The 26,825-nt window shown below is 48.2% G+C and overlaps 1 protein-coding gene across 3 annotated transcripts in view; it reads left to right on the top strand.

Moving 5' to 3' along the window:
• Window positions 1-323: 323 nt before the first annotated feature.
• Window positions 324-26,825, top strand: part of SPOCK3 (SPARC (osteonectin), cwcv and kazal like domains proteoglycan 3) — a 409,070-nt gene continuing 382,568 nt past the window's right edge. For 2 of the 3 annotated variants that reach the window (XM_055336503.1, XM_055336504.1), the window contains exons 1-2: window positions 324-427; window positions 934-1,113. In XM_055336503.1, coding sequence (XP_055192478.1) covers window positions 934-1,113 — 180 coding nt within the window. In that variant the 5' untranslated portion in view covers window positions 324-427. Of the gene's footprint in view, window positions 428-933; window positions 1,114-26,825 lie in introns of those variants that run through there. The other variant, XM_055336505.1, reaches the window with a different exon arrangement.

Consider the following 26,825-nt stretch of genomic DNA (forward strand, 5'->3'; position numbering starts at 1 on the left):
GGGGGGTCAGGTGCCGGGGAGCAGGTGCGAGGGGCGGCAGGTGTGGACCGTGTCCCGGAGGCGGGGCGGGGGCGGGGCGCAGGTGCGGGGGCGCAGGTGCGGACCGGGCCGGGCATCCCGGCTGGGCCCGCCGTCGGGGCCGCGCCCCAGGGCTCCGCGCGCCTCGGCGGGTCGGGCCGGCTCAGCCCACGAGGTCCGCGGGCTCCGGCGCGAAGTTTGCGTGGCGCTCCCGGGGCAGGTCCGAGCGCGCAGCTGCGGGCCGCGGACGGGTCGCGGGGCGGGCGGCGTCCCGGGGGGGGGGCTGCGGCCCACGACGGCCCTGCGCCAGCACCACCGCCACCGCCACCGCCACCGCCGCCGCCACCGCCACCGCCGCAGCCGCGCCCGCCGCCGCCCGAGTCCACTGCAGCTCGCGGCCGGAGGGAAGGTGGGAGCCGCGGGGGGGGGGGTGCGGGGAGGGGGAGCCGCGGGGGGGAGGGGAGGGGAGGGGAGGGGGAGGGGGAGGGGGGAGGAGGGCGGGGAGCGGAGGAGCGGCGGGCGCGCGGGAGCCGGAGAGCGCTCCAGACGGCGGCGCGAGCGGCTGCTCGGGAGGCGGCGGCGCGGGCTGCGCGGGCTGCGCGGGCGGCGGGAGCGGGAGCGGGAGCGGGAGCGGGAGCGGGAGGCGGAGGCGGAGGCGGAGGCCGCCGCAAGGTGAGGCGCGGGGAGGCAGCGTCCGCTCGCTCGGGCCGCCGCGGCCGGGCCTCCCTCCTCCGCGCGCCGCCTGTCCTGCCCCTCCCCGGGGCCGCGGGGCCGCGCGCGTGCGAGCGGGGGGAGGGGGCGCGGGTCGGTGCACCCCCGCAGCCCGCCCGCACCCCTGCACCCCGCACCCCTGCACCCCCTGCACCCCCCGCCCCGCCTGACGCTGCCCCGCCCGGCCCGTGTCTCCTCCCGCAGATGCTCAAGGTGGCGGCCGTGCTGTGGGTCTGCGCCGCCGCCTGGTGCGCTCGGGCCGCGGCGGCGGGGGCTGCGGCCGGGGGGCGGCCGGACGGCGGCAATTTCCTGGACGATAAACAATGGCTCACCACGGTCTCCCAGTACGACCGCGAGGGCGGACAGTGGAACAGATTCCGAGACGTAAGTGCGCGCAGCCCCTCCCCGGACAGCAGGGCGCGCTCGCCCCCCGGGGCCGCCGCGGCGCTCGCTCGGGGCTGGGGGAGCGGGGGGCGCGGGGGCCTGCGGGGACCTGGGGCGCACCGGGGACCTGGGGGGGCGCGGGGACCTGCGGGGACCTGGGGCGCACCGGGGACCTGGGGGGGCGCGGGGACCTGCGGGGACCTGGGGCGCACCGGGGACCTGGGGGGCCGCGGGGACCTGCGAGGACCTGGGGCGCACCGGGGACCTGGGGGGGCGCGGGGACTTGGGGGAGCGGGGACCTGCGAGGACCTGGGAGTCCCGGGGACCTGGGGGGGAGCAGGGACCTGGGGGGGAGCGGGGACCTGCAAGGACCTGGGGGGTCCCGAGAACATGGGGGGCGCGGGGACCTGGGGGCCGCGGGACTCCGGGGCTGGGGAAGTTGCGGTTCCGCCGACCCCGCCCGGCCAGCGACCTGGGAAGGCTCCCGGGGCCGCCCCAGTGGAGGGGTCGGCCGCTGCCCCGCACCCCGGTCCCGACCCTGCACCCCGCGTCCCCACCCCGCCCCCGTCCCCCATCCCTTGTCCCCGCACAGACCCATCTCCTACCTGTCCCCGCCCCCCCGTCCCCCACCTGTCCCCGCCCCCGGCCCGCAGGGGTCGCACGCGGAGCGCCGGCTGCTCCCCGTAACTTCCGAGCGGTCTGAGCAGGTGCGCGGGCCGGAGCTGGGGCTGCAGTAACTCGGCTCCATCCCGTTGCTGACGGCCCCGAAGGAGTTTGAGGGGCGCTGGGAAGGGGCCCGGCGGGAGGCGGCGGCACCGCGCACCGAGCCGCGGCCGCAACTGGAGCGCAGACGGCGTCTCCCGCGGGGCGGGGCGCGGGGGGGCGCGAACCTGCGGGCCGGGCCGGTCCTCTCCCCTCCGCGCCCCGGCCGCGAGTGTCACGGGGCGGGGAGGGGGGATCCCGCGGCGGGTGACCGCCCCCCACTGTCCTGCGGACCCCGACGGCGGCGCGGAGATGCGCGGACCCGGGCGGGGCGGGCGGTGCACCTGCTGGGCCCCTGGGAGCGGGGCGCGTGCACCTGCAGGGCCCCCGGGGAGCGGGGCGCGTGCACCTGCTGGGCCCCCTGGGAGCGGGGCGCGTGCACCTGCTGGGCCCCCGGGGAGCGGGGCGCGTGCACCTGCTGGGCCCCCTGGGAGCGGGGCGCGTGCACCTGCTGGGCCCCCGGGGAGCGGGGCGCGTGCACCTGCTGGGCCCCCTGGGAGCGGGGCGCGTGCACCTGCTGGGCCCCTGGCAGCGAGGCATGTGCACCTGCTCGGCCCCCCGGGGGGGGATGGGGCGCGTGCACCTGCTGGGCCCCTGGCAGCGAGGCGCGTGCACCTGCTCGGCCCCCCGTGGGGGATGGGGCGCGTGCACCTGCTGGGCCCCTGGCAGCGAGGCGCGTGCACCTGCTCGGCCCCCCGGGGGGGATGGGGCGCGTGCACCTGCTGGGCCCCTGGCAGCGAGGCGCGTGCACCTGCTCGGCCCCCCGGGGGGGATGGGGCGCGTGCACCTGCTGGGCCCCTGGCAGCGAGGCGCGTGCACCTGCTGGGCCCCCGCGGGGCGTCCAGCTCCTCAGCCCCAGGTGTGTCGGGCCCTTGGGCGGGGGTCCCCCCCCCGGGGTGCACCGGAGAGCGCAGGGGTTCCTGGAGGAGGCTCCTGCGTGCTAGAGGTGGGGCTGCCCTCCTGCCGCTGGACGGGCTAAGGCCGGGCTCCTCGCGAACTTGGTGCCGTGGCTCCGTGACATCCCTTTCGCCCCGGCTCTATTTGACTTTGTGCTAATATTGAGTACAAAGTTGCACTCAAAAAACCTATGGGAAAAAAAAAAAAAAAAAAAAAAACAGCCAACAAGCAAATGAGGTATTCCTAAACCTGGGGAAGAATTTCTGCTTATCACATCACTTGGAAAAAAAAAATTAAAGATTCTGTCGCTATTTGAATCGTGATTCACAAAATGCCGTCTTATGTCTTAATGGCTGCTTGAAAATTTTTGAAATAAAAAGCTTTCTTCCCTAAAATATATTTTAAATCTTCAATATCTTAATGTTCTCTTACTTTATTCAAATTACGTTTTTGAATTATTAACAGCGGCCAGTCATACTTGGGCAGTTTGTAAATATGTTTGCTTTAAACTGCGGAAGCAAGCTGGGTTGGCTGAAAGAATGAAATATTCCAGGAATCGTTTAGGCAGCTTCTATAGACACGGAGCAGGGCATTTCACTGCCATAGTACTTTCAGTTATTCTTACTTGATGTCTGGTGGGGGGGGGGGGAATCCATTAAAAGTATATGTTAATTAAAGGATTTACTGATATTTTATTTTATTTTATTTTGCGAATTTTTTTTAGCAGTTATGTTTTGAAGGACATGAAATAATGAAAATATAATAATTACCTATTTAAAAAGTATATCAGGTTGTAGCCTTGCCTCCTTAGTAAGATAATTATGTTTTTGTGACAATAACTTCTGGAGGGCATGGAGAAGTGTGTCCCCCCCCCCCCCCCCCCCCCCGCTTTTAACCACCTGTTGCTCATTTAGCATAAGATGTCTGCGGATGCGAGACTTCTCAACTCAGAATGCATAATCCGGATGCGCATTTAGACCATCCACCGCCCTGCTAATGTATAGATTGTTTTTCCCTTTTTGGGGGATCATTGGCTTCATGACTTTGTTTTCCGTGTATCTTTTAAGATACTGTTAATTTATCTCATTTTCATCTGGAAGCCCGTGGTTGTGAGGCATTGCTTGAAATACGTTTGTGCTGCGTGACTCTACCTTTAAATGTTCTGCATCAGCATTGATATCTTAGGTGACAGATTTGCTTAGTTTAGATGAAGGCAAAGAAACCAGGAAATCAGCCTCTTCTTTTAGAAACAATTTAACCAAAGTACTTGTTTAGTTTTCTCCCATAAAAAATATAATTTTATTTCCAAAAAAAAAAAAAAAAAAGCTTTGGAATGCCTACGCAATAACCAAGGTTAGAATTAACCTTTACCTTTCTTTTTGTGACTATTTTGCACAATCAACATTATTTTACAAGTGATTTCTTAGTGAACCTTTGAACTGTATCGTCTTTTGAATTATATTTGGAAGCTATTTCGAGTGATATTTGAAAATGCAATCCATCATTATGTTTTTTGTTTATTTATTTATTTTTATTTTTTCACCATTATGTTTTAATTGAATGATTTTTAAGATAAATGCAGTTTTTATATTATGTGCAATATAAATATATGACTATGTTATATGTAATACAGTTTTAGAGACGAGGAGCATGGATAGGAAGGATTATGTGAGAATAGATGAACATAGGAAGCCCTGCTGCTGAAGAATCATTTTCTCAATTTCCTCGATGTAAATCACAGAGAAATAATTAAACCAAAGTCAAGCTTAACACAGAAGAAACTTCAAATAATTTTGACCACTTTATACTAGGAGTGCTCTTTGAGTGAAGTTTTGTTGACCTTTAAAGTATACAGAACGTCATTATATAGACAGAAAACTTATCCTTTTGAAAGTCATTAATATATTTGTTAGTATAAAAACTCCTGTGGATATTCTGACCCCTATGCTTTAAGAAAAAGTTAAATTTAAAGATATAGAGAAGTCAACTCATTTAAAAATAAGTGTAGTAGATGGACCCAGAATGTTTTGTTCAGGGTATAATTGTGTGATTTTAAAATAAAGCCAAAAATAAATAAAATAGGATAAAGGCAACAAACAAAAAACTTCCAACAACAGGCTATATGTAGTAGATAGGCTGGTCACATGACATTTACTCTTTTTTTAGTTTAAGTGAGTAGTGGTAAAATCAGGCACACAAGATTCCCCAGTGGAGCAATTGTGGGAGTAATACCTTTACCCGGAACAGGTGTGACGAATTCCTTCAGCATGTGTAAATATACACACGCCTATTAGGAGAATTGAAAATCGAGATCATTATAAGAAAACAAAAATCATTAGCTTCTGAATCAAATGGCCTATATAGTCCACATTTCAAATATTTGTGTTTTATGAATCAATTAAATCATATCCTTAATCATGTGAAAATGAGCAAGGAATTTAGAAGCCAATGAGTTAATTGATGAGTGACATCATACCTTTATCAATCTTGAGTATTATGGCTTCACTAAAGTACATGTAATTAAGAATGACAAAAAAAAAGATGGTATATGGTGGAAAGCAATATAATAAACGTGTAAGTGGCAGTGATGGCCATGCTGATCTCAGCTCACAAAATGACAAAGCTACCGTACCCCTGCATTGACATGCAAATACTTCTGATTACATTTATTTTTCAGTAAAAATTCCCCCGGTGGGGGGGGGGAGGTAGTAGGTGGGAGGAGGCATGAACAGGTGCAGCACAGAGGATTTTTAGGGCAGTGACAATACTCTGTATGATGGGTCATACGTATCATTACACGTTTGTCCAAACCCATAGAAAGCACGTCATCCAGGGAGACGTCAGGTGAGGAAGGCAGGTCAGAGAATAGGCGGGAACCTGCTGATTTCTGGAAAGGGACTGTCCCCTAGAAGGGGTGTCACCTTATCAGCCCCCAGCTGGATGGAGCCCAGGGTAATAGCTCTCAGGTGAACTGTAGACCGAGTGTGGATGCAGATTCATCCACCGTGAGGAACGAGCACCTGGGGGTGGGGTGGGGGGGCTGGAACTGGGGAGGTTGCGCTTCTGCGGTGGCCCGAGCTGTGTGGGAAAGCTCTCAATTTTTCTGTGAACCCAAACCCCTCTAAAAAAACAAGTCTTAAAATCATAACCACAACCCCAGCCTCTTCCCAGACAGACACATGAAAATCTGGGGCTCGTTTTGAACATTGTTTCAAGAACCGGTTGCCATTCTTCTTGCTAAACCCACAATCAGCTTATCTCTGCTCATTCCTCATGTAGTTTTTACAGCCCTTTGGGTATCTTGAGAGCAATGATAAAGTCTTACAATGGGACTTTATTTATTTTTTAATTATTTTATTATTATTATTATTATTTATTTTACAATGTGACCTTAAAAGGAATCAACCTTAAGCTAAAGGACATGTAAAGGATCGTGAGCACGTAAAATACAGGTTTAAGTGTCTCAGAGGCATTTACATTAGAAGTTGACTTTTTAAAATGCCTGATTTGGATATTTGGGATAATAAGATAACCTTTCTTAACTTTTTTTTTTCTTTTTATTTCCTTTTCACATCTGAGTTGAGGTTTCATCCTAGTAGAGCCTACGGCTTATTTGGGGGGCGGGAGGCACTTAGTGGCTACAGACGAGTAAAGCCCCCCCGGAGTCTTATCAGCTTTTACTGCTATCAGTCAGCCAATGAACAGTGGGTTCCTAGGCCTACTCCAGGTAAAGCATGTCAGTGCTTTGAAAGGCGTTAAAATGGGATCCCCGGGTGGCTCAGCAGTTGAGCACCTGCCTTCGGCCCAGACCGCGATCCTGGAGTCCTGGGATCGAGTCCTGAGTCGGGCTCCCGGCACGGAGCCTGCTTCTCCCTCCTCCACCTCTCTCTCTCTCTCTGTCTCTCTCTCTGTCTCTCTCTCTCTCTCTATCATAAATAAATAAATAAATCTTTAAAAAAATTTCAAAAAAAATAAAAGGTGTTAGAATTCAAGCAGAATCTTTAAAGAATTCTCCCGCGGTACTTAGAGTTATAACGCGCCCGGTTCTGTTTCCTGACCGTCCGGATACCCTTAGCGTGAGGGCCTGTCCTTTGTGGCGCCTTTTCTCAAAATTAATTTTCCTCGTTGAGGTATCCTTGATGAAATCGTAGATATTTAAGTTGTGCGACGTGACACTTTCATATCCGTGCGTATTGTGAAGTGGTTACCTTCGGAGCGTGTGTTGTTAGGAGGAAGGGGAGCCCCACCACTTGACTTTTCGGCAATACGTGACAAAAATAAAGGGTCATAAGAAATCGGAGAAACTGGAGAGGTTAAAGCGCCATTCTCTTCGTTCAGGAACCCTTCATCAAGAATGAATATCTAATTCTGATTTTTAAAACAGTGAACTTGTAGTGTTTCTCGCATTCTTAACTGTGGTCGCCGTTACCTGTACTTTGTTGAGTTGAGCCCGTGGGATTGCCCTTGACCGTTCTTCCCGCAGGTGTTTTCTCTCTTTTGATCTTTTTCATTCTCCTTTGGTGTTTTGATGACTACGGGACACTCTGTGTAGGAATCCAGGGAAGCGTATAGGGCATATCTGGTGCACGGGTTTGCAGGTGAGGCCCGGTACAGACCGTAGCAGACTCTAGTTTTCTATATTCAGTGATTGTTCAAACCGGTTATGTCATTTGAAGAGTCGATCAGGGGAGGCAGTGGCTGTAAGGGAAGCGCTGGGCCCCCTGTGGCATCCTGCCCCATCCCTGGCACCCGGTCCCAGGTGGGCAGGGGGCGCGCTGCAGCCTGGATCTAAGATTGGTTTCGTCCAGGGAGACGTCAGGTGAGGAAGGCAGGTCAGAGAATAGGCGGGGACCTGCTGATTTCTGGAAAGGGACTGTCCCCTAGAAGGGGTGTCACCTTATCAGCCCCCAGCTGGATGGAGCATAGGATTCCGGCCATGTGCTTGGGTTCGTTCCAGCAGAGAGTCATTGTAGGGACGTAGTGACCCTCTGAGGTCTCCAGCTCTGGCGCTGGTAGGGAGCCGCTGGGGAGTGCAGCCTCCTAGAAGGGGGAGTGCATCCCGGGTGGAAGGAGGGCTGCGTCCCAATGGAAGGGGGGCTGCATCCCGGTGCACTTGCAGGCACGGAAAGCCGCACGTGGCGGGGCGGTGTGCGTCTTCAAGGTATGTGACCCATCATGGTTTTGGGATCTTAGAGATTCTCTTCTCCTGGTTAAGTTCCCTGCATTTCAGAGGTTGCCAGCACCGTCTCCTTGGTGCTTCACATGTGGTCACTACGTGCCTTTCTGGTTCTTACGGGAAGTCGGCTGACTTGGGGTCACATGCTTGAGCTTTGCACCCGATGCACCAACAGAACATCGTGCATCGATCGCCACGAGGTGCCCACTTTCCCACTCGTAGGATGACCGCGGTGGGACGGCTCTCAGCTCTCAGGATCCTGACTCAGGGTAACATGTGCATCCTTGTGCGACTTCAGTTTTCACGATCTGCGCTAGAATTATTATATTTTATGTATTAATTTTCTAATTAAGTCTGATCTGTGAACCTTCTCCACACACCACCCAACCCCTATAAGCTCTTGGAGTATTTATGTGCATTTTTCCATGTAGGAAAACCCTTTCCTTTTTTTTTTTTTTTATATCTATTCTTTCTACCTCTCCTAGTTTACAGATTCTGCTCCTCACTAAGCTCAGGACTCTGCAGTTATGGATGATCGACTCTTTTCCCTGGAAAATCCTACAGCCCCGGGGGCGGGGGGGCGGGAGTGCTGGGTGGTGCAGTTGGTTAAGGGTCTGACTCTGGGTTTCGGATCGGGTCCTGAGCTGTGAGGTGGAGCCCTGCGTCGGGCTCTGGGCTCAGCGTGGAGCCCGCTTGGGGTTCTTTCCCTCCCTCCGCCCCTCCTGCTCCTGCTCACTCTCTCTTGCTCTCATAAATAAATACATCGTAAAAACATAAATCCTAGAGTCCAGCTAGCACTGGCATAGGGACAGGCTCAGCGTCAGCATTAGAGAAATGTTCAGTGAATAAAGGAGCATCGTGTCAAGTGTGCATGGCCATTCGGACAGCCCTTCAGAAAAGGCAGTTAGCGCCGTGTTGCTGCCTGCTGACCGTTTCCATTTCTGACCTCTGCCCAGTTCTGTAATGTCAATGAAAATTTAATTTCATCTGAAATATAAGGTTTCAAGCCCAGAACTGGTGTGGTCCATACGTTCCAGAATGCAGTAACGTGGGGATGCTGCGCCCCCGTTGCACGTTCGCGTGCAGGGTGGTGACCGTAAGTCTGGGTACTTAGGTGCATCGTGGCTCTCCCTCAGCCCACCTGGCCCAGGCTTTTCTGGCAGTTCCTCTCTGACCCTATAAAGTTTTGCTCTGAAGTCTTTAAATACTTTCTGCCGCCTACCGTGTGATGTTAAACACCCCCGTCTCCCCACCTTTCAACTACTCCATTGAACGGTTGGGTGACGAGTCCGGATCTTTCGGAGATAATCCAGATTCATCGCTGACTTTGCCAGTGGGTGTGTTGCGGGACAGGGGCGCGGAACAAACACGCCTGAGCTAATAGAGAATTTTATTTCCCGGGCGTGGGATAGGTGAAGAGAGCTTGGCGAAGCGAGCCAGCCGGGGCTGCGGTTTCAGGGCCGCTCTCGGTGTTTTCTGTCCCCTGTTGCCGGTCCCCGTCCAGCATGAAGGAGCCAAGAGCCCGGGGCAGGCAGTTTGCCCTCCAAGTTCCCTGCAGGGGTCACGCGTGCCTTGCATGTGTGTCACGGACGTGTGCTCCATGCCGTGGCCACAGCGGCCGACAGCGAGCGGGATGGATGTCACCTCTGGTGGGAAAGGAGTAGCAGTCGAGGAGAGGAGGCAAGGCCTGGCGCCTCCAGGACACTGCCGGTGACCTCTGTCCCTTTCTTTCATGCATCTCCACGTCTCCGGGGATTATTGCCTGTGCCCGTAAGGAGTTTTCGCCCATTTCTGTTGTTTGCCTTGCTTCTGTCTTGCTCGCTCCCCACTTTCAGACATTCCCTCTGCCTCTAGTCCGAGAAGAACAGGCGCATCAGTATCCAGGGGTCCCGGTGTGGGAGCCCACGGGGGGCTGGCCGCCGAGACCTGAGAGGACATGCCGAGGTCACACCCAACACGAGCATCCACATGGACAGCTGTCCTCATCTGGTGACCCGTCCTGTTCCTAGGGAAGTCATTGAGCATTATCTTACCTTCTGCGAGACCATTTATTTATTTATTTATTTACTTATTTATTTATTTATTTATTTATTTATTTATTTATTTATTTATTTATTGGATCTTTGGTCGTGGTTCCAGATAGGTAAAGTGATTGGTGGGAAAGAATTAGAATTAACTTGTTGTTCCCCTTAGTTGTAAGACAGGCTCCTCTCTATACCACGTTGTATTGCCTATAATGCAGGGAAAAACTAAAAAAGGGGGAAGAATGATTAATGCACAGTTCCTTTTCTTGGGATACTGGAGATGACGCTGCTGCTGGATCCATGCAGCTTAGTCCCGGAAGGGAAGGAAATAATCTCCTTAACATTCGTATATTGGGGGCGGAGAGAGGGGGAGTTGCAAGATGATGTGCAAAGTAAGATTTTTCCGGAAGCCTCCATAGGAGCTTCATGCCTTTGAGTTTGTTTCTTGATGTCGTGGATGGCCGAGCTCCTTGACTGGATCCTAAGTCGAGATAGTAAATTGCACTGTTTTGTTGAGTTTCTTTTACTTTTTAAGAGTTTCTTGAATCCTTCCTCATACTCGCAAAATGAAAACTTTAGTATTTATTTTTCTTTCATATATATATATATTTATTTATTTATTCATGGCTCAATTATTTTACAAGCAATTAGGTGATTTTTGCTTAATCTTTTGCTGACACTTAGAATGTCTTATAATTAGTAACATAACATACAAATACATGAGGTAGAGAGGTAAAGATTCTTCATAAAACCACTTTGCCTTTTGTCTTATTTTGTATTAATATATTTTTCCCGTTTTGCCTTTAAGTCATAGAAGTTCTTCCGAAGGGTGATGCTTGCCTCCACATTCTTCCATAGGAGATCACCTGACTCTCGGTATCCTACTTGCAAGCTGCTGACTTTATCCAGGAAATAACGTAAGAAAATTGGCTCCCACTTCTGAGCATTTACAGCTGATTTGTCTACTTAGAATCTAGGGATTAGGGCCCAATATACATTTTTATTTCTTCCTTTGGAAATGGCACCATGATACTTCATTGGCCCGTTTAATAGTTTTAAAAGTAATCGCACATAAAAAAAAAAATCTTTAGAATTTGAGAGAGGTAGATTCCTTTTTTAGGTGGCATTTGTGTGCTTTGAGTGTTTTTAGCCAATGTCATCGTTCTTATTGTTAAACAGGGATAATTAAATACATCCGATATTACGTTTTTGTGACTCTTTCATTAGAAACGTTGATTTTAAAGTCACACTATTTAAATATGCAACTCTTTAGAGGTAGAGGTAGTTTCAGAGGCAGAGTTCAGTGATTCCTCAGTTGCACGTAACACCGGGTGCTCAGTCCATCAGGTGCCCTCCTTGAGGCCCGGCACCCAGTGACCCCATCCTCCCCCGCCCCTCCAGCGACCCTCAGTCTGTTTCCTATGGTTAGGAATCTATTATGTTTGCTCCCCACCTCTGATTTTGTCTGTATTTTCCCCTCCTTTCCCCCCAGATCCCCTGTTTTGTTTCTTAAATCCCACACATGAGTGAGGTCATACGATCATTGTCTTGCTCTGATGGACTTATTTCACTCAGCACCATACCCTCTGCTTCACTGCACCATAATGCTTCCCGGTCCGTAATACAGTTCTGGGAGGTCTGCTATGCCAGGTGCTTTATTATTCCATTTAGCATGATCTTTAAGAAGTATCTTATTTTTAATTGTAGTAAAAAAAAAAGTCATGATGCACCATTGACCATATCCATTTCAAGTACATAATCCACTAGTGCTGAATGTATCCACACTGCGCGTCACCACTATCCAGAACGTTTTCATCTTGCAAAACTGAAGCTCTACGTATTACACAGCAACTCCCCAATCTGCCCCCTCCCAGCCTCTGGCAATCACCCTTTTATTTTCTGTTGTCTATTAATTTGACGGCTTTGGGTATCTTCTGTGAGTGGAATCGTGTGGTTTTGTCTTTCGGTGGCTGGTTTATTTCACTGAGCGTTAATGCCTGCAAGGTTCATCCACGTTATTGCAAATGGCAGGATTTTCTTTCTTTTAATTGCTGAGCAGATAATATTTCTTGTGTGTGCAGACCACGTTGATTCATCCCTTCATCTACCGACGGGCACGTGGATGCCTTCCACGCATCAGCTACTGCGAGAAACGCTGCTATGAGCGTGGGCATGCAAATCTCTCTCCAAGATCTTACCTTCAATTTTTTTTTTTTTTGATATTTACTCAGAATTGGGATTGCTGGGTCATATGGTAATTCTCTCTTACATTGTTTTCTAAGAACTGCCCACTTTTCAATGGAGGTTTTTGTTTGTTTGTTTGTTTGTTTGTTTGTTTTTAGTATAACCTTCCAATAGTAGGCATTATTAATCTCCTTTTATAAATGGGATTATTTAGTTTCAATAAACCTAATCAGCCAAGATTAGTGAGATTTTGAACCTACTTTTTCTAGCTCTAAATATCATGTTCATGTTTGTTCTTATTTACCAACATTTGGGAACTTGGAATGAGTTGTTACCAATAACTAAAATTGTTCCTCTTGCTTTCGAAATGTTATATTTGGATTTTCTTTAATGGTGACAATAGCTATATTTTCATCTCTGCTAAACCAATAAATTGGTAAAGATCTGGAGTTTTTATCACAGCCATTGAAGGAGCCTCACTTATTACAAAATGATGGTGATTTCACTATGATCTGATAATTGTATCGTGAAGCTACAGTTGAGGACTTCTGGTAGCCCGCCTCTCATGAGTTTTAGAGCAAGTCCTATTATTGAACAAAAAGCACAGTATTGTTCAAAGAATAGTATTTATCCCTACAGGAATACTACCTATGGCAGTTGCACACTATTGGCATTTTTATTAGTGATTCTTTTGATGTCACAATGAAATTCTGAATATCTTGGGTAGGCAGGAGTGGCTGTTAAAAAGACTATTAATTTTAAAAAAAAAGACTATTAATTGTGCTTACAATAGGTGTTATTTGGCTCATGAGTACAACTCATTTGAGAACGGTCAGGCCTCATTGTGCCCAACTTCCACCCCTTACAGCTGTAGATAGATTTTCAAAGTAGATGAATGTGGATAAGGAAAAGGAATTATTTCTTACAATTAAATACTGGGAGTTCACGCACTATTATCACATATAAACAAATGTCATCAGTGTCCAGTGGGCGCTGAGGGAACCTACTGGTTTCTGTCCATAGCAGGTCGCTCATTGAGGAAAACAAACCCCCCTTTATTGTGTTTTGTGGATTCAACTTTTTTTTTTATTATTATTATTTACTTGAGTCAAACTATACATTTCAGTAACTTCCTGTCACCTGGCGTGATAAGAATTCCAGTTTGAGTCTTACCGTGACATAGCGATATTGGTATCACATAAAACTATCCAATATCTATAAACAGCTAAGATTGATTTTTAAAATGAACATACGTTATAGGTTCATTACTAAGCTTCTGTCTTAAACATATAGATATTGGCTATTGCCCTGAAGGCCTGTGAGCGCGACATCAGGCCTGCACGACTCTCGCTCCGCGGTGATGACTTAGAGCACCCACCCGAGTTGCGCAGGAGACGCATTTCCAGGGACCCTGCGACTGTCCTCACCTGCGGTTCTGCCAAGAGGCTCTGTTTTCGGCGGGTGGCCCAGCGAGTCGGGCGACTGCCTTGGGCTGGGGCCCTGGGGCCCTGGGATGGAGCCGTCCGGCACCCTGCCCGGGGGGAGCCTTCTCTGTGGTGCCTCCCGAGTCTGCAGACCCGCTCCCACATCCCTAACCCCCTCGGCCCTGACCCACATCCCTAACCCCCTCGGCCCTGACCCACATCCCTAACCCCATTGGCCCCAGCCCACATCCCTAACCCCATTGGCCTGGCCCATGTCCCTAACCCTCTTGGCCCCAGCCCATGTCCCTAACCCCCTCGGCCCAGCCCATGTCCCTAACCCCCTCAGCCCCAGCCCACGTCCCTAACCCCATTGGCCTGGCCCATGTCCCTAACCCTCTTGGCCCCAGCCCATGTCCCTAACCCCCTCAGCCCAGCCCATGTCCCTAACCCCCTCAGCCCCAGCCCACATCCCTAACCCCATTGGCCTGGCCCATGTCCCTAACCCCCTCAGCCCCAGCCCATGTCCCTAACCCCCTCGGCCCAGCCCATGTCCCTAACCCCCTCAGCCCCAGCCCACGTCCCTAACCCCATTTTCCCCAGCCCATGTCCCTAACCCCCTCAGCCCCAGCCCATGTCCCTAACCCCCTTGGCCCCAGCCCACGTCCCTAACCCCCTCAGCCCCAGCCCACGTCCCTAACCCCCTCGGCCCTGACCCACATCCCTAACCCCACTGGCCCCAGCCCACATCCCTAACCCCCTTGGCCTGGCCCATGTCCCTAACCCCCTTGGCCCTGACCCATGTCCCTAACCCTCTTGGCCCCAGCCCATGTCCCTAACCCCCTCGGCCCCAGCCCATGTCCCTAACCCCCTCAGCCCCAGCCCACGTCCCTAACCCCCTCGGCCCCAGCCCACGTCCCTAACCCCCTCAGCCCGGCCCACATCCCTAACCCCCTCGGCCCTGGCCCACATCACTAATTCACTCGTCCCTGGCTCACATCACCATCTGTCACGTAGGTAGACTTGTTCCGGGCCTTCCTGTTTTCGGGCTTGGCCTGTCTGTAGCATTTAAAGCTTCATCCGTCAAAGCGCTTCCCCCGAGTGATAGCTCTGATTGCTTGCGGCTGTGTTCAAAAACTCGCATTGGTCATTGCATGGGTTCCAGAGGGGACCGCGTGTCGCGGTGACCCTAAACGCCCTGCGCGTGGAATGACCGTGTGTGGCGGGAGCCGTGGGAGCCCCACGCGGTGGGGCCCTGTGTACCCGTGTCGTCATCTCACAGGGAGGGGGGCCTGGGCCCGTCGGTTATCCTAAGCTCTTCGAATACCTCGAAGCACGCTCGGAGGAAGGCTGTTCGTCAGGGGTCTAGGAGCAGAGACGTGGCTCTGCCTGGCACCCCCGGCTGTGCTCGGGACGAGCGGTCACTGCAGAGGCCGGTGTGCTGTCCTGCGGCATTGGGATCACAGGTCCCATGGGGGGGGGCGTGCCCACCCTGCAGCTCGGCCTGGGGGGCCCTCGAGGGGGCAGACCCAGGTCTCCAGGCCCTGGACGGTGCCGGCCTGATCGGCCAGCCCCCCGTCACCCAGTCTCAAAGCCAGGAGCCCGCGGGCTGCCTCGCAGCATATTTGTTTCCCTGCTGCTTTCTGGGTCCAGCGCTGTCCCCGCTGGTGGAACCGAGTCACCCCTGTTCCCGCGTCACTACCTGCCCCTCGTGGGCCCCGTGCACCTGCCCTGGCGTGGGAGCCCGCTGCTGGCTGTCCGGAGAGGCAGGGGGCCCATGGGGACAGCCCACGACCTCGAGGCCTGTGCCTGGGGCCCAGCACTGCGGCCGGGACCCTCCTGGTCCCTCCAGGCCAGCCGCGGGGCTTTAACAAAGAAATCAAAGCCCAGATGCTATCATGAACATTTTATCTTATTTTTTCCCCCACAGTATTTATTTATTTATTTATTTATTTATTTATTTATTTATTCATTCATTCATTCATTATTTATTTTATTTTATTTTATTTTATTTTATTTATTTATTATTATTATTTTTTTAGCACGCCACTTACAGATCTTGTGTTCGTTCCCAGTGTCCACATCGTCTTTCCTAAACACCCCGTTTGTGTATTTGAGCTCTAATTTATTTTAAAAGAACAGGGTTGATTTTCACCGCCAGGTTTGAGCACTAGTTTTCAAAAAAAGGAAGAAAAAGCATATCAGCAAGGGTGGCCACGCCACCCGTGTTGCCCCTTTGCTCTTGGTGCAGCCGGCTGCTGGTCTGCATCACCAGGAAAGAGTCACCTGGAGGCGCTGGATTTTTGCCGTGAGTTGTCCCAGAAGTCAGCCAGCTCGCGGCAAGGCTCCAGAGCGAGGAAAAGGATTTCCCCACCTGTTGTCGAAGCTCAAACTGCCTAAACAGGAGACTCCCAGGGAAACACTGGTAACTGCCCTTAAGACCCCAGCGATTCATCCGTTCACCGTATGTGCTCTTGTATCGAAGGGAACCGTATGCAGATTTATTTTCTCTGGAAGAGCATCTACTGAAAGGAAACTTAACCTGATTTTATAATAAAAATAGTGTTAAGGACAATCATTTGGAAAACTCCTATTAAAAAGATATAAATGCTCTGGAATAGATTATATATCCTGATGGGGTTTTTTTTTTTTTCATTTTATGAATTAAGAACATGAATTTTTTTCAGTACCTCAAATGAAATCTAAATTACGTTTTTTTTTTCACATAAATTCATCTTTTTTTTTTTCCACTTGTGATCTTATAATGTTAGTGTTGTGCGTTCACTTTGGGAGAATCTAAAATACCAATAAAAGATTTGGAACCTGTAACGTAAAGTGACTTAAGAAAAATAAAGATGATAGCTATGGTTCATGGATGTTTTATGTCTCAAACTATGTGAAAACAGTAATGACAACAAATATGAGACAAAAACCCGAGAATTATAATCACTGTGTTTTGAATGGTTTTACTGGTGTGCTTTGCTATTTTCTTAAAATAGTCTCTAAATTTACATCTTGGACGATACCCCTGAACCAACTATCATGGAAACAGTATGTGTACCCTTAAAATTGAAAACCGAAATGAGGCTTTCGGACACAATTTGAGGTCAAGTCGTGCTCTAATTGCTGGAATATTCCCATTACATCCTGCAGCGTCGAAGTATAGACTCACGGTGTTTTGTTATTGTGATAAAAATTCAAAGTGTCTGCATCCTGCAGCCTGTGGCCGTGCGGCAGGGGCGTGCCCGTGACTGAGTCCCCTTGGAGCCCAGGATGCCGTCCCGGCTGTTTATTGCTTATTAACATGATGGTATTTTATATTCAATACGCTTTTGCACGATTTTTAAAGATTTAAGCACTAAACGCTTTGTTTCTGATGGTTTCAGGATCTGAGGTTTGTAACCCGAGCGGGTTGAATTTGGGAATATTGCAACCAGACTGTTTGGAGCTGCAGTCGTGCCGGTTCCCACCTTGGGGGGCTTCCTGCTGAAGATGGGGGTGGTGGTAATGACCCCGATGTGGGCAGGAGCGCCGTGCCCCTGAACCCCAGCCGTCTGACTGGCCTGTTTCCCCCAGTGACTTCAGTGAGGCTTCAAAGAAAAGGGAAGGGGAGACCTTTCTAGGGATGCCTCAGTGGGCTCGCGTGTACCTGGTCAAGGGAATCTCAACAGCACTCGAAGCTCTCAGGGCTCCCCCGGGATGGATGGGCTCCCCGGGGATGGGCTCCTGGGATGGGCTCCCCCCGGGATGGGCTCCTGGGATGGATGGGCTCCCCTGGGATGGGGTCCCCCAAGATTGGCTCCCTCAGGATGGGCTCCCCCAGGATGGATGGGCTCCCCGGGATGGGCTCCCCCGAGATGGATGGGCTCCCCCGGGATGGATGGGCTCCCCTGGAATGGGGTCCCCCAAGATTGGCTCCCTCAGGATGGGGTCCCCCAGGATGGGCTCCCCCCAGGATGGATGGGCTCCTCCCAGGATGGATGGGCTCCCCCAAGATGGGCTCCCCCCGGATGGGCTCAGTTGGGATGGATGGACTCCCCATGGGATGGATGGGCTCGCCTGGGATACACGCCCCCAAGATGGGCTCCCTCAGGATGGGCTCCCCCAGGATGGGCTCCCCCCAGGATGGGCTCAGTTGGGATGGATGGGCTCCCCTCGAGATGGATGGGCTCCCCGGGATGGGCTCCCCCAGGATGGATCGGCTCCCTCGGGATGAGCTCCCTCGGGATGGGCTCCCCATGTGGGAACAGTGGGTAGAACGTGCGTTCTAAGGTCAGGGGTGAAGGCGAGGGAGCCGGGCTATCCTGGCCCAGCTCGGGGTCCGGCGGTGGGCACGTCCCTGCCATGACCTCGCCCCACAGATGGACATTGAAACTGATCATGGGGGAAAAGAGATTTCTAGTCTCCTCATTGCGTTTCAGTGAATGGTTCTGGCAATGGTTTTTATGTCTCAAACTAGAACTCCAGTTTCTTATTTGGCATTAAACAGCAGCTGATGCTAGTGGAAGAAACCCAGAACATAAAATCAAAATATATGTACATATTCTTGCTAAATATTTAAATTTTCTCTATTTTTTGGAGAGTTATTTTTACAGCATCAGTTAGAACATGTGTTTAGAACGTATGTTTTTTTTTTAAAGGTTATCATTAATGCAGTTAAATGACATGCAGAAAATGAGATAAATATTTAGAAATATCTTCATATAGACAGCACAGGAGATTCAAGAATGATTCCAAGTTTTGAGCACATTACTGTACATCTACAGTATGGCAACATCAGTAGTTCCCAATGGCTTTCTTACATAGGCTTTGGATTTTGTACATAAAATTTTTGTTACATTTTATGTATTGTTAAATAAACATAATCTTTTAAAAAATAAAATAAAAAAAGGGACGCCCAGGTGGCTCAACAGTTGAGCATCTGCCTTCAGCCCAGGGCGTGACCCCGAGGTCCCGGGATCGAGTCCTGCATCGGGCTCCCTGCAGGGAGCCTGCTTCTCCCTCTGCCTCACTCTCTGTCTCTCATGAATAAATAAAGAAAATCTTTTTTTTTTTAATTTTATTTATTTATGATAGTCACAGAGAGAGAGAGAGAGGCAGAGACACAGGCAGAGGGAGAAGCAGGGAGCCCGACGTGGGATTCGATCCCGGGTCTCCAGGATCGCGCCCTGGGCCAAAGGCAGGCGCTAAACCGCTGCGCCACCCAGGGATCCCTAAATAAAGAAAATCTTAAAAAAAATTAGATAAAACATTTTTATGTATTGTAACATAATTTTGTTACGTAAAAATAATCGAATTATAATCAGGAAAGAAGAAGCAAGTTGAAAAAGTGTGCAATCTAACTACTGTTCAGGAAAAAAGAAAAGAAGGTAGATTTGGTACCATTTTCTAGGCAAAACAATTGAGAAGTGGACGTTTTGGTTAAGTATATATACTTTTTTCTACATGAAAATACTAAACGACTTCTCCTTTTCCCGTATGCTCTTCGATTTGATTAAGTAAAGTCATGATATGTGCGGCTAAAGGTAGTAGTTTTTTATTACTACTGTTAAATTGTTAGCTGATGCAACCATATAACTCATCGTTACAGAATAGCTGTGAGTGAATTGGCTGTTTACTCTTAATTAGAATTATTCTGGAATTTTCCAGGCGGTCCCGCTTTCCCTTTCCCGAGCTCAGTAGGACTGCAGGTCACACAGCATGGCACCCACCTCTGCACAAACACAGGGAGAAATCTCACACGTAAAAAGGCCATTTTGTGCCAAGAGTAAGCATTCAACATGCAGAATTGGCACAAAACCACGCGGCAGTGGTTGCCTTGGTTTCCGAGGGCTGCAGGGGGAGGCGGAGCTGCCCGGCCAGTTCCCGGCCAGTTCCCCGAGGGCCCTTCCTCAGCACCTGCAGGGCAGGCCGGGGTAGTGGCCGAACCAAACGTGCTAAGGTGGTTCCTAAATTCACCCTCCGGTAGTTTGTGAATTCCTAATACTCCTGTTCCTGGTGTATTTTGACATATGCCCAGGAAAACAGTCACTACGGGATTTTAAGATACCTGGACCTTGTGGCAAGATTTCTAGGACCCTAGATCCTAGGATTTCTAGCGGCCTTATGTGGACGTTGAAAAATTGTGTTGCATCAAGCTTGGATCGAGGGAGGCTCTATGATTTGGCTGAAGAAATGCGGCCCTTGGTGGTTGATTCTCTGATTAGCATCAAGGTTTGCTCGAAAGACGTGACTTTTACTCTCATCGACTCAAAGGAGTAGAGGAAAATATGCTTTAAGTTAAAAATCACTAGAATTTTTCTTGGATCCGGGTCTTTATTTGTAGTTGAAGGATAAATGAATAAATCTTTAAAAAATTTCAAATAGAGAACAACAAATAAAAAGTACTCTATTTACTATAGATAGGAACGTTTTCTAATTTTTAGAAAGACATTCCCGAAACGAAAATGAATTTTTGATTAGGTCTGTAGGTCTAATGTAGTAATGTGTGTGGGTTTTTTTTTTTTTGTCTCATTTTTGTTTCAAAAAACTGTTATCAAATAAGTTGAGAGGTAGGAACAACCCCCCTAATGTGACTTAAACGAGGAGAAACTATTCAATCTATCTTAACTGTATACAAAGCTGATTTGATTAGTTGTACTAAGTTGCCTGTTAAGATTTATAGTTAAACCTCCGTTCCTTAATTGTTTATTAAGAGACCTTTAAATAAGAAAAAAAAAATACAGCGTATGTACTTGGTCTTTGATATAATCTAAGACAATATTAGCAATTGCCTTGTTAGATTACATGGACAAATATTTGCATTTTATTGGAAAAGAAGGTAATTTGAAGTTAGCTATCTCATCTGGGGAAAACAGAGTTAATCCCATTGCCTCAGATCATTGTCTATTTTATTTATTATTTATTTATTTATTTATTTATTTATTTATTTATTTATTTATTATTCATTCATTCATTCATTCCTTCATTCATTTTTATTTTTTATATTTTTTTGCTCATTGTCCATTTTATTTTATTTTATTTATTATTATTTTTTTCATTGTCCATTTTAAATGAAGAGGCAGTCAGCCTCAAAGTGTACTGTCTCCCTTACTGGGGGGAGGTGGGGTCCTGCACGGAGCTTGGCATGATCCCCAGGGGCCTCTTGGGCTGCAAACACGATATACGTGTGTATGTAGCCAAGTTTATAGAAACGAGAAATAATTTGTAAGAGAAAGCGGAGCTAGCTTTGTCCTATGTTCTGAAATACTGATCAAACATGAATGGCTCAGAGATTCCTAGATTCTGTTATTCAGGGACCCCCGTGGCCGTAGGTACCTGTTCCTGAGAGTTCTTCCTAAGTTCTGTAGGGTTAAGATCTTAGGACAATCAAAGCCTGGCGTTATTGGTCTGATTGCTGGTCTGAATACGTTCAACCGAGGTCAAGCTAGAAAATGCTTGAATACACAGCAAGAGCCAGGATTATTATGGCTCATAAGCACAGTGCAGATGTCGTCTATTTAGTTCAAAAGAACATAATCTTGCTGTTGAGGATGCGGGTGAAGCCTGGCTGCTGGGACGCGGGCGTTGTAGCATCACCGTCCTTTTGCAGCCAGACCCCCGGAGACTGAGGCCTGCCTTTCCCGCTGACTTCTAGCTTACTTTGAACTCTGAATCTGCCACTTACTACTGAGTGACCCTGGGCAAACCACCTCCTGTCCACATCCCCTGGCTCTGGCTCTGTGAGAGGGGCCGGTGTCCACCTGCGGCCCGCCAGTGTGCTGCACGGCTCAGTGCCGCTGCTACTTGGAAGCTCCTAGTTCACGCCGGCGCGAGCCGAGTGCATGATCCGTGGTAGCTACAGTCATTTCCGTTGTCAATAATACTTTGTTGTTTAAGTTTATTTTTATCTTTTTTGGGTTTTTTGTTGTTGTTGTTTAAGTCTATAATTTACGTCGAACTTTTTTTTTTATAAGACTGCATTTTTTAAAAAAGATTTATTTATTTATTTATTTATTTATTTATTTATTTATTTATTTATTCATGATAGACCTAGAGAGAGGGGCAGAGACCCAGGCAGAGGGAGAAGCAGGCTCCATGCACCGGGAGCCCGACGCAGGACTCGATCCCGGGACTCCAGGATCGCGCCCTGGGCCAAAGGCAGGCGCCAAACCGCTGAGCCCCCCAGGGATATCCCCTACGTTGAACTTTTTAGAGAAAGTATTTGCTGTTCAACAGCTGAACCTACATTTAGATGAAGCATTTTGGTCTAAACTATGTAGGGTTTGGAATTCTCCAACAAATCCCAGGCATCTAATTTTATCAGATATTAAGAGCAAAAACACGTACAGATTAAAAGCATTTTGCACTTGCCTACACGCTCTAGAGAGAATCACCAATATTTGTGAGACTCGGCTAGCTAGAAGACAAGAACAACATTTTCTCTTTCGGGAAAGCGGAGGATTATTAGAAATATCAAATGACTGGGATCCCTGGGTGGCGCAGCGGTTTGGCGCCTGCCTTTGGCCCAGGGCGCGATCCTGGAGACCCGAGATCGAATCCCACGTCAGGCTCCCGGTGCATGGAGCCTGCTTCTCCCTCTGCCTGTGTCTCTGCCTCTCTCACTCTCTCTGTGACTATCATAAATTAAAAAAAAAAAAAGAAACATCAAATGACCAAACACACGCAAACCCTTTGGAAAATAACAAATCACAAAAGCAGGGCATCGTTTCGAAGGCAAACAGTCTTCTTCCCCCTTTTATAAATTTTTCTCTCTTTCCTAAATATGCACATTCACTTTCAGATGTTTGTTACAATGTCTAATAATCGTTGAGACTAAAAATGAGACACTTAGGAAAAGACTGCTTTTCTATTTATTTATTTATTATTTATTCATTTATTTATTTATGTATTTGATTATTTTTGACTGCTTTGTTTCTAAGGGGCTATGTGGTCCTCCGCCAGAGTCGCGCCACCTCCTCCCTGCAGCATCTCGGGAACAGTTGAGGAGACTGACATGCTGCAGGATGATTAGAATGTGCTGTGACAAGGGGAGTAAGATTAGTACATGCGAATCACATGCGTAGACGGAGGTGATTCAATAAGGGCCTTGAAGTCCATGACACTTCATCTTGGTTTTGGTGGATTAATAGAGTTTTCCCGTGTGGACAGGTGGAAGGAAGCCTGTGGAACGGGAGTCTGTCTCCGTGCACGGAGCCGTGGTGCATGGAAGGGCGCAGCTCGTGTCGTGACTACTAGAAGTCAAGTACGGCGTGAACGAAGGGGGAAGGATGGGGAATCACTGGAGATGGGACAAAAGTATAGGACTAGACTTAAAGGTATTTTTTTTAGATTTTATTTATTTATTTATTTGACACAGAGAGACAAAGGGGCGGCGCACAGCAAGGGGAGCAGGAGAGGGAGAAGCAGACGCCCCGCCGAGCAGGGGGCCTGATGTGAGGAGCTTGGTCCCAGGACCCTGGGATCATGACCTGGCCTGAAGGCAGACGCTTAACCCCCCGAGCCCCCCAGGTGCCCCGACTTACAGGTTATTTCTAAAACCTGCTAAACAGGCTGTCCTTTATAGACAATGGAGGGTTCCTGCAAATACCACGTAGCGGGAGCTGCTTGACTGCCCCTGATGGGTGTCCACGGGCTCGCAGTAAGGCCTTTTCAGATCTCAGTCCCGGAGTGGCATCCTTTATTTGCCCATATACAGTTAAAGATAAAAGTGGGTGTGGAATTAGTATAAGGGATTTCAGTGAAGTTCAGCCTCCCTCCACGATAGCTACTTTGATTTGAATGTTTCAGAAAAATAAAAAATGAAACATTTTTAGGATTTTTTAGTTTTCGATTAGTAATTGTTTTGATACTCGTGGTTCGCTAGGATTCTCGGCACAGGCCGTGTCTCAGATAATGCAGCGCCAACTGATGTGTTAGTGTTTCACGTAACGGCTGCTGGACGCAGTCACATCTCACAGTCTGCCCACTTAGGGCGGATGGAGACTGGTATAATCCTGTATCCCAAACTGGGCAAGAGGAGATCCCTAAGAAAAAAAAATTAATTTATGGACCTACACAGACTTGAAAGTTCTCCTTCAAGCTTCCAAACGCAGAAGACGCGATTTAATTGCCACACTCTATGACATTGCAAACTTATGTTTGCATTAAGTTTCCTTGAAATGCCATTTTTTTTCTTTGAAATTCACGTCTTTCGAAGTGACATTTTTCTCTGAAATGCACACGTCTTTTGCGTTCTGTGCTGATACCAATGACAGACACCGTCCATCCATCAGAACCCAGACCGAGGATCATAAATCAGTCACTGTTTCAATTTAAAAATGAATTTTCAAGTATCTACTGCTTGGAAAATGAATGTGTTGGGAGTTTAAGAGAAACCACCACCTCTCCCGTGGCCGGCGTGTCCCACAGCGTGTCACCCAGTAAATGGGCCTCAGGCTGGGGAGCGCAATGGTGACCAAAGCTAATTGGACTTTTTCCTCATTGAAACTAAAGTGCTGATGAACTTCTGGCTTCAGATGCGGCTGTGATGGTTATTTTAGGGCAAATGAGAGAAAACCATCCGAATCTAACACTTCTGTTCTCCCGCTGTTCCTGGCGTATTAAAACGTCAAAGGAGAAATTCACCTGCTAGCGATTCACGTGCAGACTAACTAAATACTAGTTAACTTACTTAGTTAATACTAAATTAGTATTAACTAGCGTATGTGATTCTTGGAAATTGTAATCTATAGGCTGTTGTGTTTAATGTTTCAAGCTTTTAATAGATCTCCCTTGTTAGGATACTGTCTCAGAGTCTTAGAACTACTATGGGAGGAGAAGGTTTCCTGGCTAAATATCAATAAAATAATCACTATTATTTTAATAGATAAAGTCACAATAAATTTATATAAATATTTTATCATATTTTCAGGATGATCTAAGGCAAATGTCACTTGACCTACAAGCACGAAGTAGTATATATATTTTTCTGTTCCCCAAAAATGTGCTTAGTTCAGAAAGGTATAAGAAGAAAAAGGGAAAAAAAAAAAATATATATATATATATATATATATATATATATATATATAAGTTCCAGGTTAAAAAAAAAGTAAAAAAAAAATTCCAGGTAAATTTGGAATTGTAAAGTTCAGAATTTAAGATATTTACCCAAAGTAACTTACCTGGTAAGACCCAGAGAGAAACTGCTTGACTCTGAAGCCCAGGGTCTTAGTCACTGCTTTCTACTGACTTCTGAATTAGGTTGAATTTCCCCCAAAATAAATGACTTCAGTCTCTAACCACTTGGAATGAAATAATAGCTCCAAAATACAACAGCTACATTTCCTATTATTCCTGCTTCTAGGAAGGAACAACTATATGTAAATATAACAGCAAACTATAAATAATCGAAAACAATGTCATTCTCTTGCTGTAACATTTTAATTGCACTTACCATTCAATGAATCTCGATGAAATTGCCTCTCACCAAAAATAAATAAATAAATAAATAAATAAATAAATAAATAATGATTTAAAAAATTAAAAAAATAAATGAAAATAAATCGCCTCTAACCCTACTGTGTTGGGCAAGGGTGATTCAGAGACACGTATTTAAGGGCCCTGCCTCCCTCCTTCTTCTTGGGCTAGAAACGTCTCGTTGTGGGGATTCCTGTGCTGCATCAGGGAATGAGGATGTGCCTGTTAGGTGCGTGGGGGGCACAGACTTCCAGGGAGCGGGGTTAGAGCAGAGGAGCTCCGGGAACTTGAGAAGGTCGTGTCCAAATCAGCCTTCCTAGGCTTCACCTTAACGTGTCTGCATCCCTTCCCCGTAAATTAAATGCAAGCAGCGTGGATCAGATTTTACTGGTTAGGAGAGGCAGTCTGGAATTCAAGTTTTTATTGTGTGGTTCAAAACACGAGTGCTCCCAAACCGCTAGTTGTGTATTAACTTACTGCAATAGATTTACGTATATTAGCCATTGTTCAAAAATGTCTAAAATGCTCCACGATACTTAAAATGACATATTGCAATAAATATTTTGAACAAGGCCAAAGTGGGTTTGTGAGTGATACTTGAATAATTTTGCTCATCCTTCATTTTATGTTGTGCTCATCCCTGATTAAAGTATTTAAAGGTTCGCTTAAAAAACTACATGTAGGGGATCCCTGGGGGGCTCAGGGGTTGAGCATTTGCCTTCGGCTCAGGGCAGAACCCCAGGGTCCCAGGATCGAGTCCCACGTCGGGCTCCCTGCATGGGGCCTGCTTCTCCCTCTGCCTGTGTCTCTCCCTCTCTCTCTGGGTCTCTCATGAATAAATAAATAAATAAAATCTTAAAAAGAAAAAAAAACAACTACATGTAGCTATAGTGATTTTATACCTAATACATGCCATATAGTGTAATAATGAAAGGTAATTCTTATTCCGTTATTTTCTTGTATTAGTTTATAGGTTTTGTCATTAGAAAGCCAGCCAATAGTTTATTAATACATACTTTATTGCACCAAATCCTCCTAAAATACATTCATAACACAATGACTCCGAAAAGTGCCAGTACTTAAAAGTTCATTTACTCCAATGACCAGTTTATTGGCAGAGATCATGAGCAGATAATAGCGTCTATCTACGTCGTAAATCAAATCAATCAAGATTATTGGCTTTGTATTTGCACAAGACTTTATTTCAGATAAAACAACTTGACAAAATCCATGACATACTGCAATAAATATTTTTTTGTCCAATTTTTGGGCAAAAAATTTATATTGCAATGAATAATTTTGTCCGATCCTTAGACAAAATCCAATTCAAAAACTGACAGCTGACCGCTTGGTTGTGTCACTTTGATAATTTTCGGCCACAAAATTTACTCATTAGACTAAAAATCTACCAAGAAGTCATGATATGTGGTGGGGGGGGGGGAGGGAGAGCGGGGAAGGGCATCTTAAGCCGCCCTATGCCCAGTGCTGAGCCCCGCTTGGGGCTGGATCTCAGACCAGGACCGGAACCAAAATCAAGAGCCGGACGCGTGACCCACGGAGCCACCCGGGCGCCCCTCCTTTGAAATTTTGTTTTTTTCCCCAAGTCTTACTAGTCACCCAACAAATGTGTGCTTTTGGTGAGGAAAGCGACGGGCTTCATTCCCCTTGATGAACTCTTTGAACAACACCATGATTTTCTCGCTCTGTGTTATCTTTACACATTTTAAATCAACTGTCACTGGTTAGAATTGGCTCATTAAATTTTATTTGCAGAAACAATACTTATTTTCT

The sequence above is a fragment of the Nyctereutes procyonoides genome, unplaced genomic scaffold (assembly GCF_905146905.1).
Source record: "Nyctereutes procyonoides isolate TBG_1078 unplaced genomic scaffold, NYPRO_anot_genome, whole genome shotgun sequence".
Classification (NCBI taxonomy): Eukaryota; Metazoa; Chordata; class Mammalia; order Carnivora; family Canidae; genus Nyctereutes; species Nyctereutes procyonoides.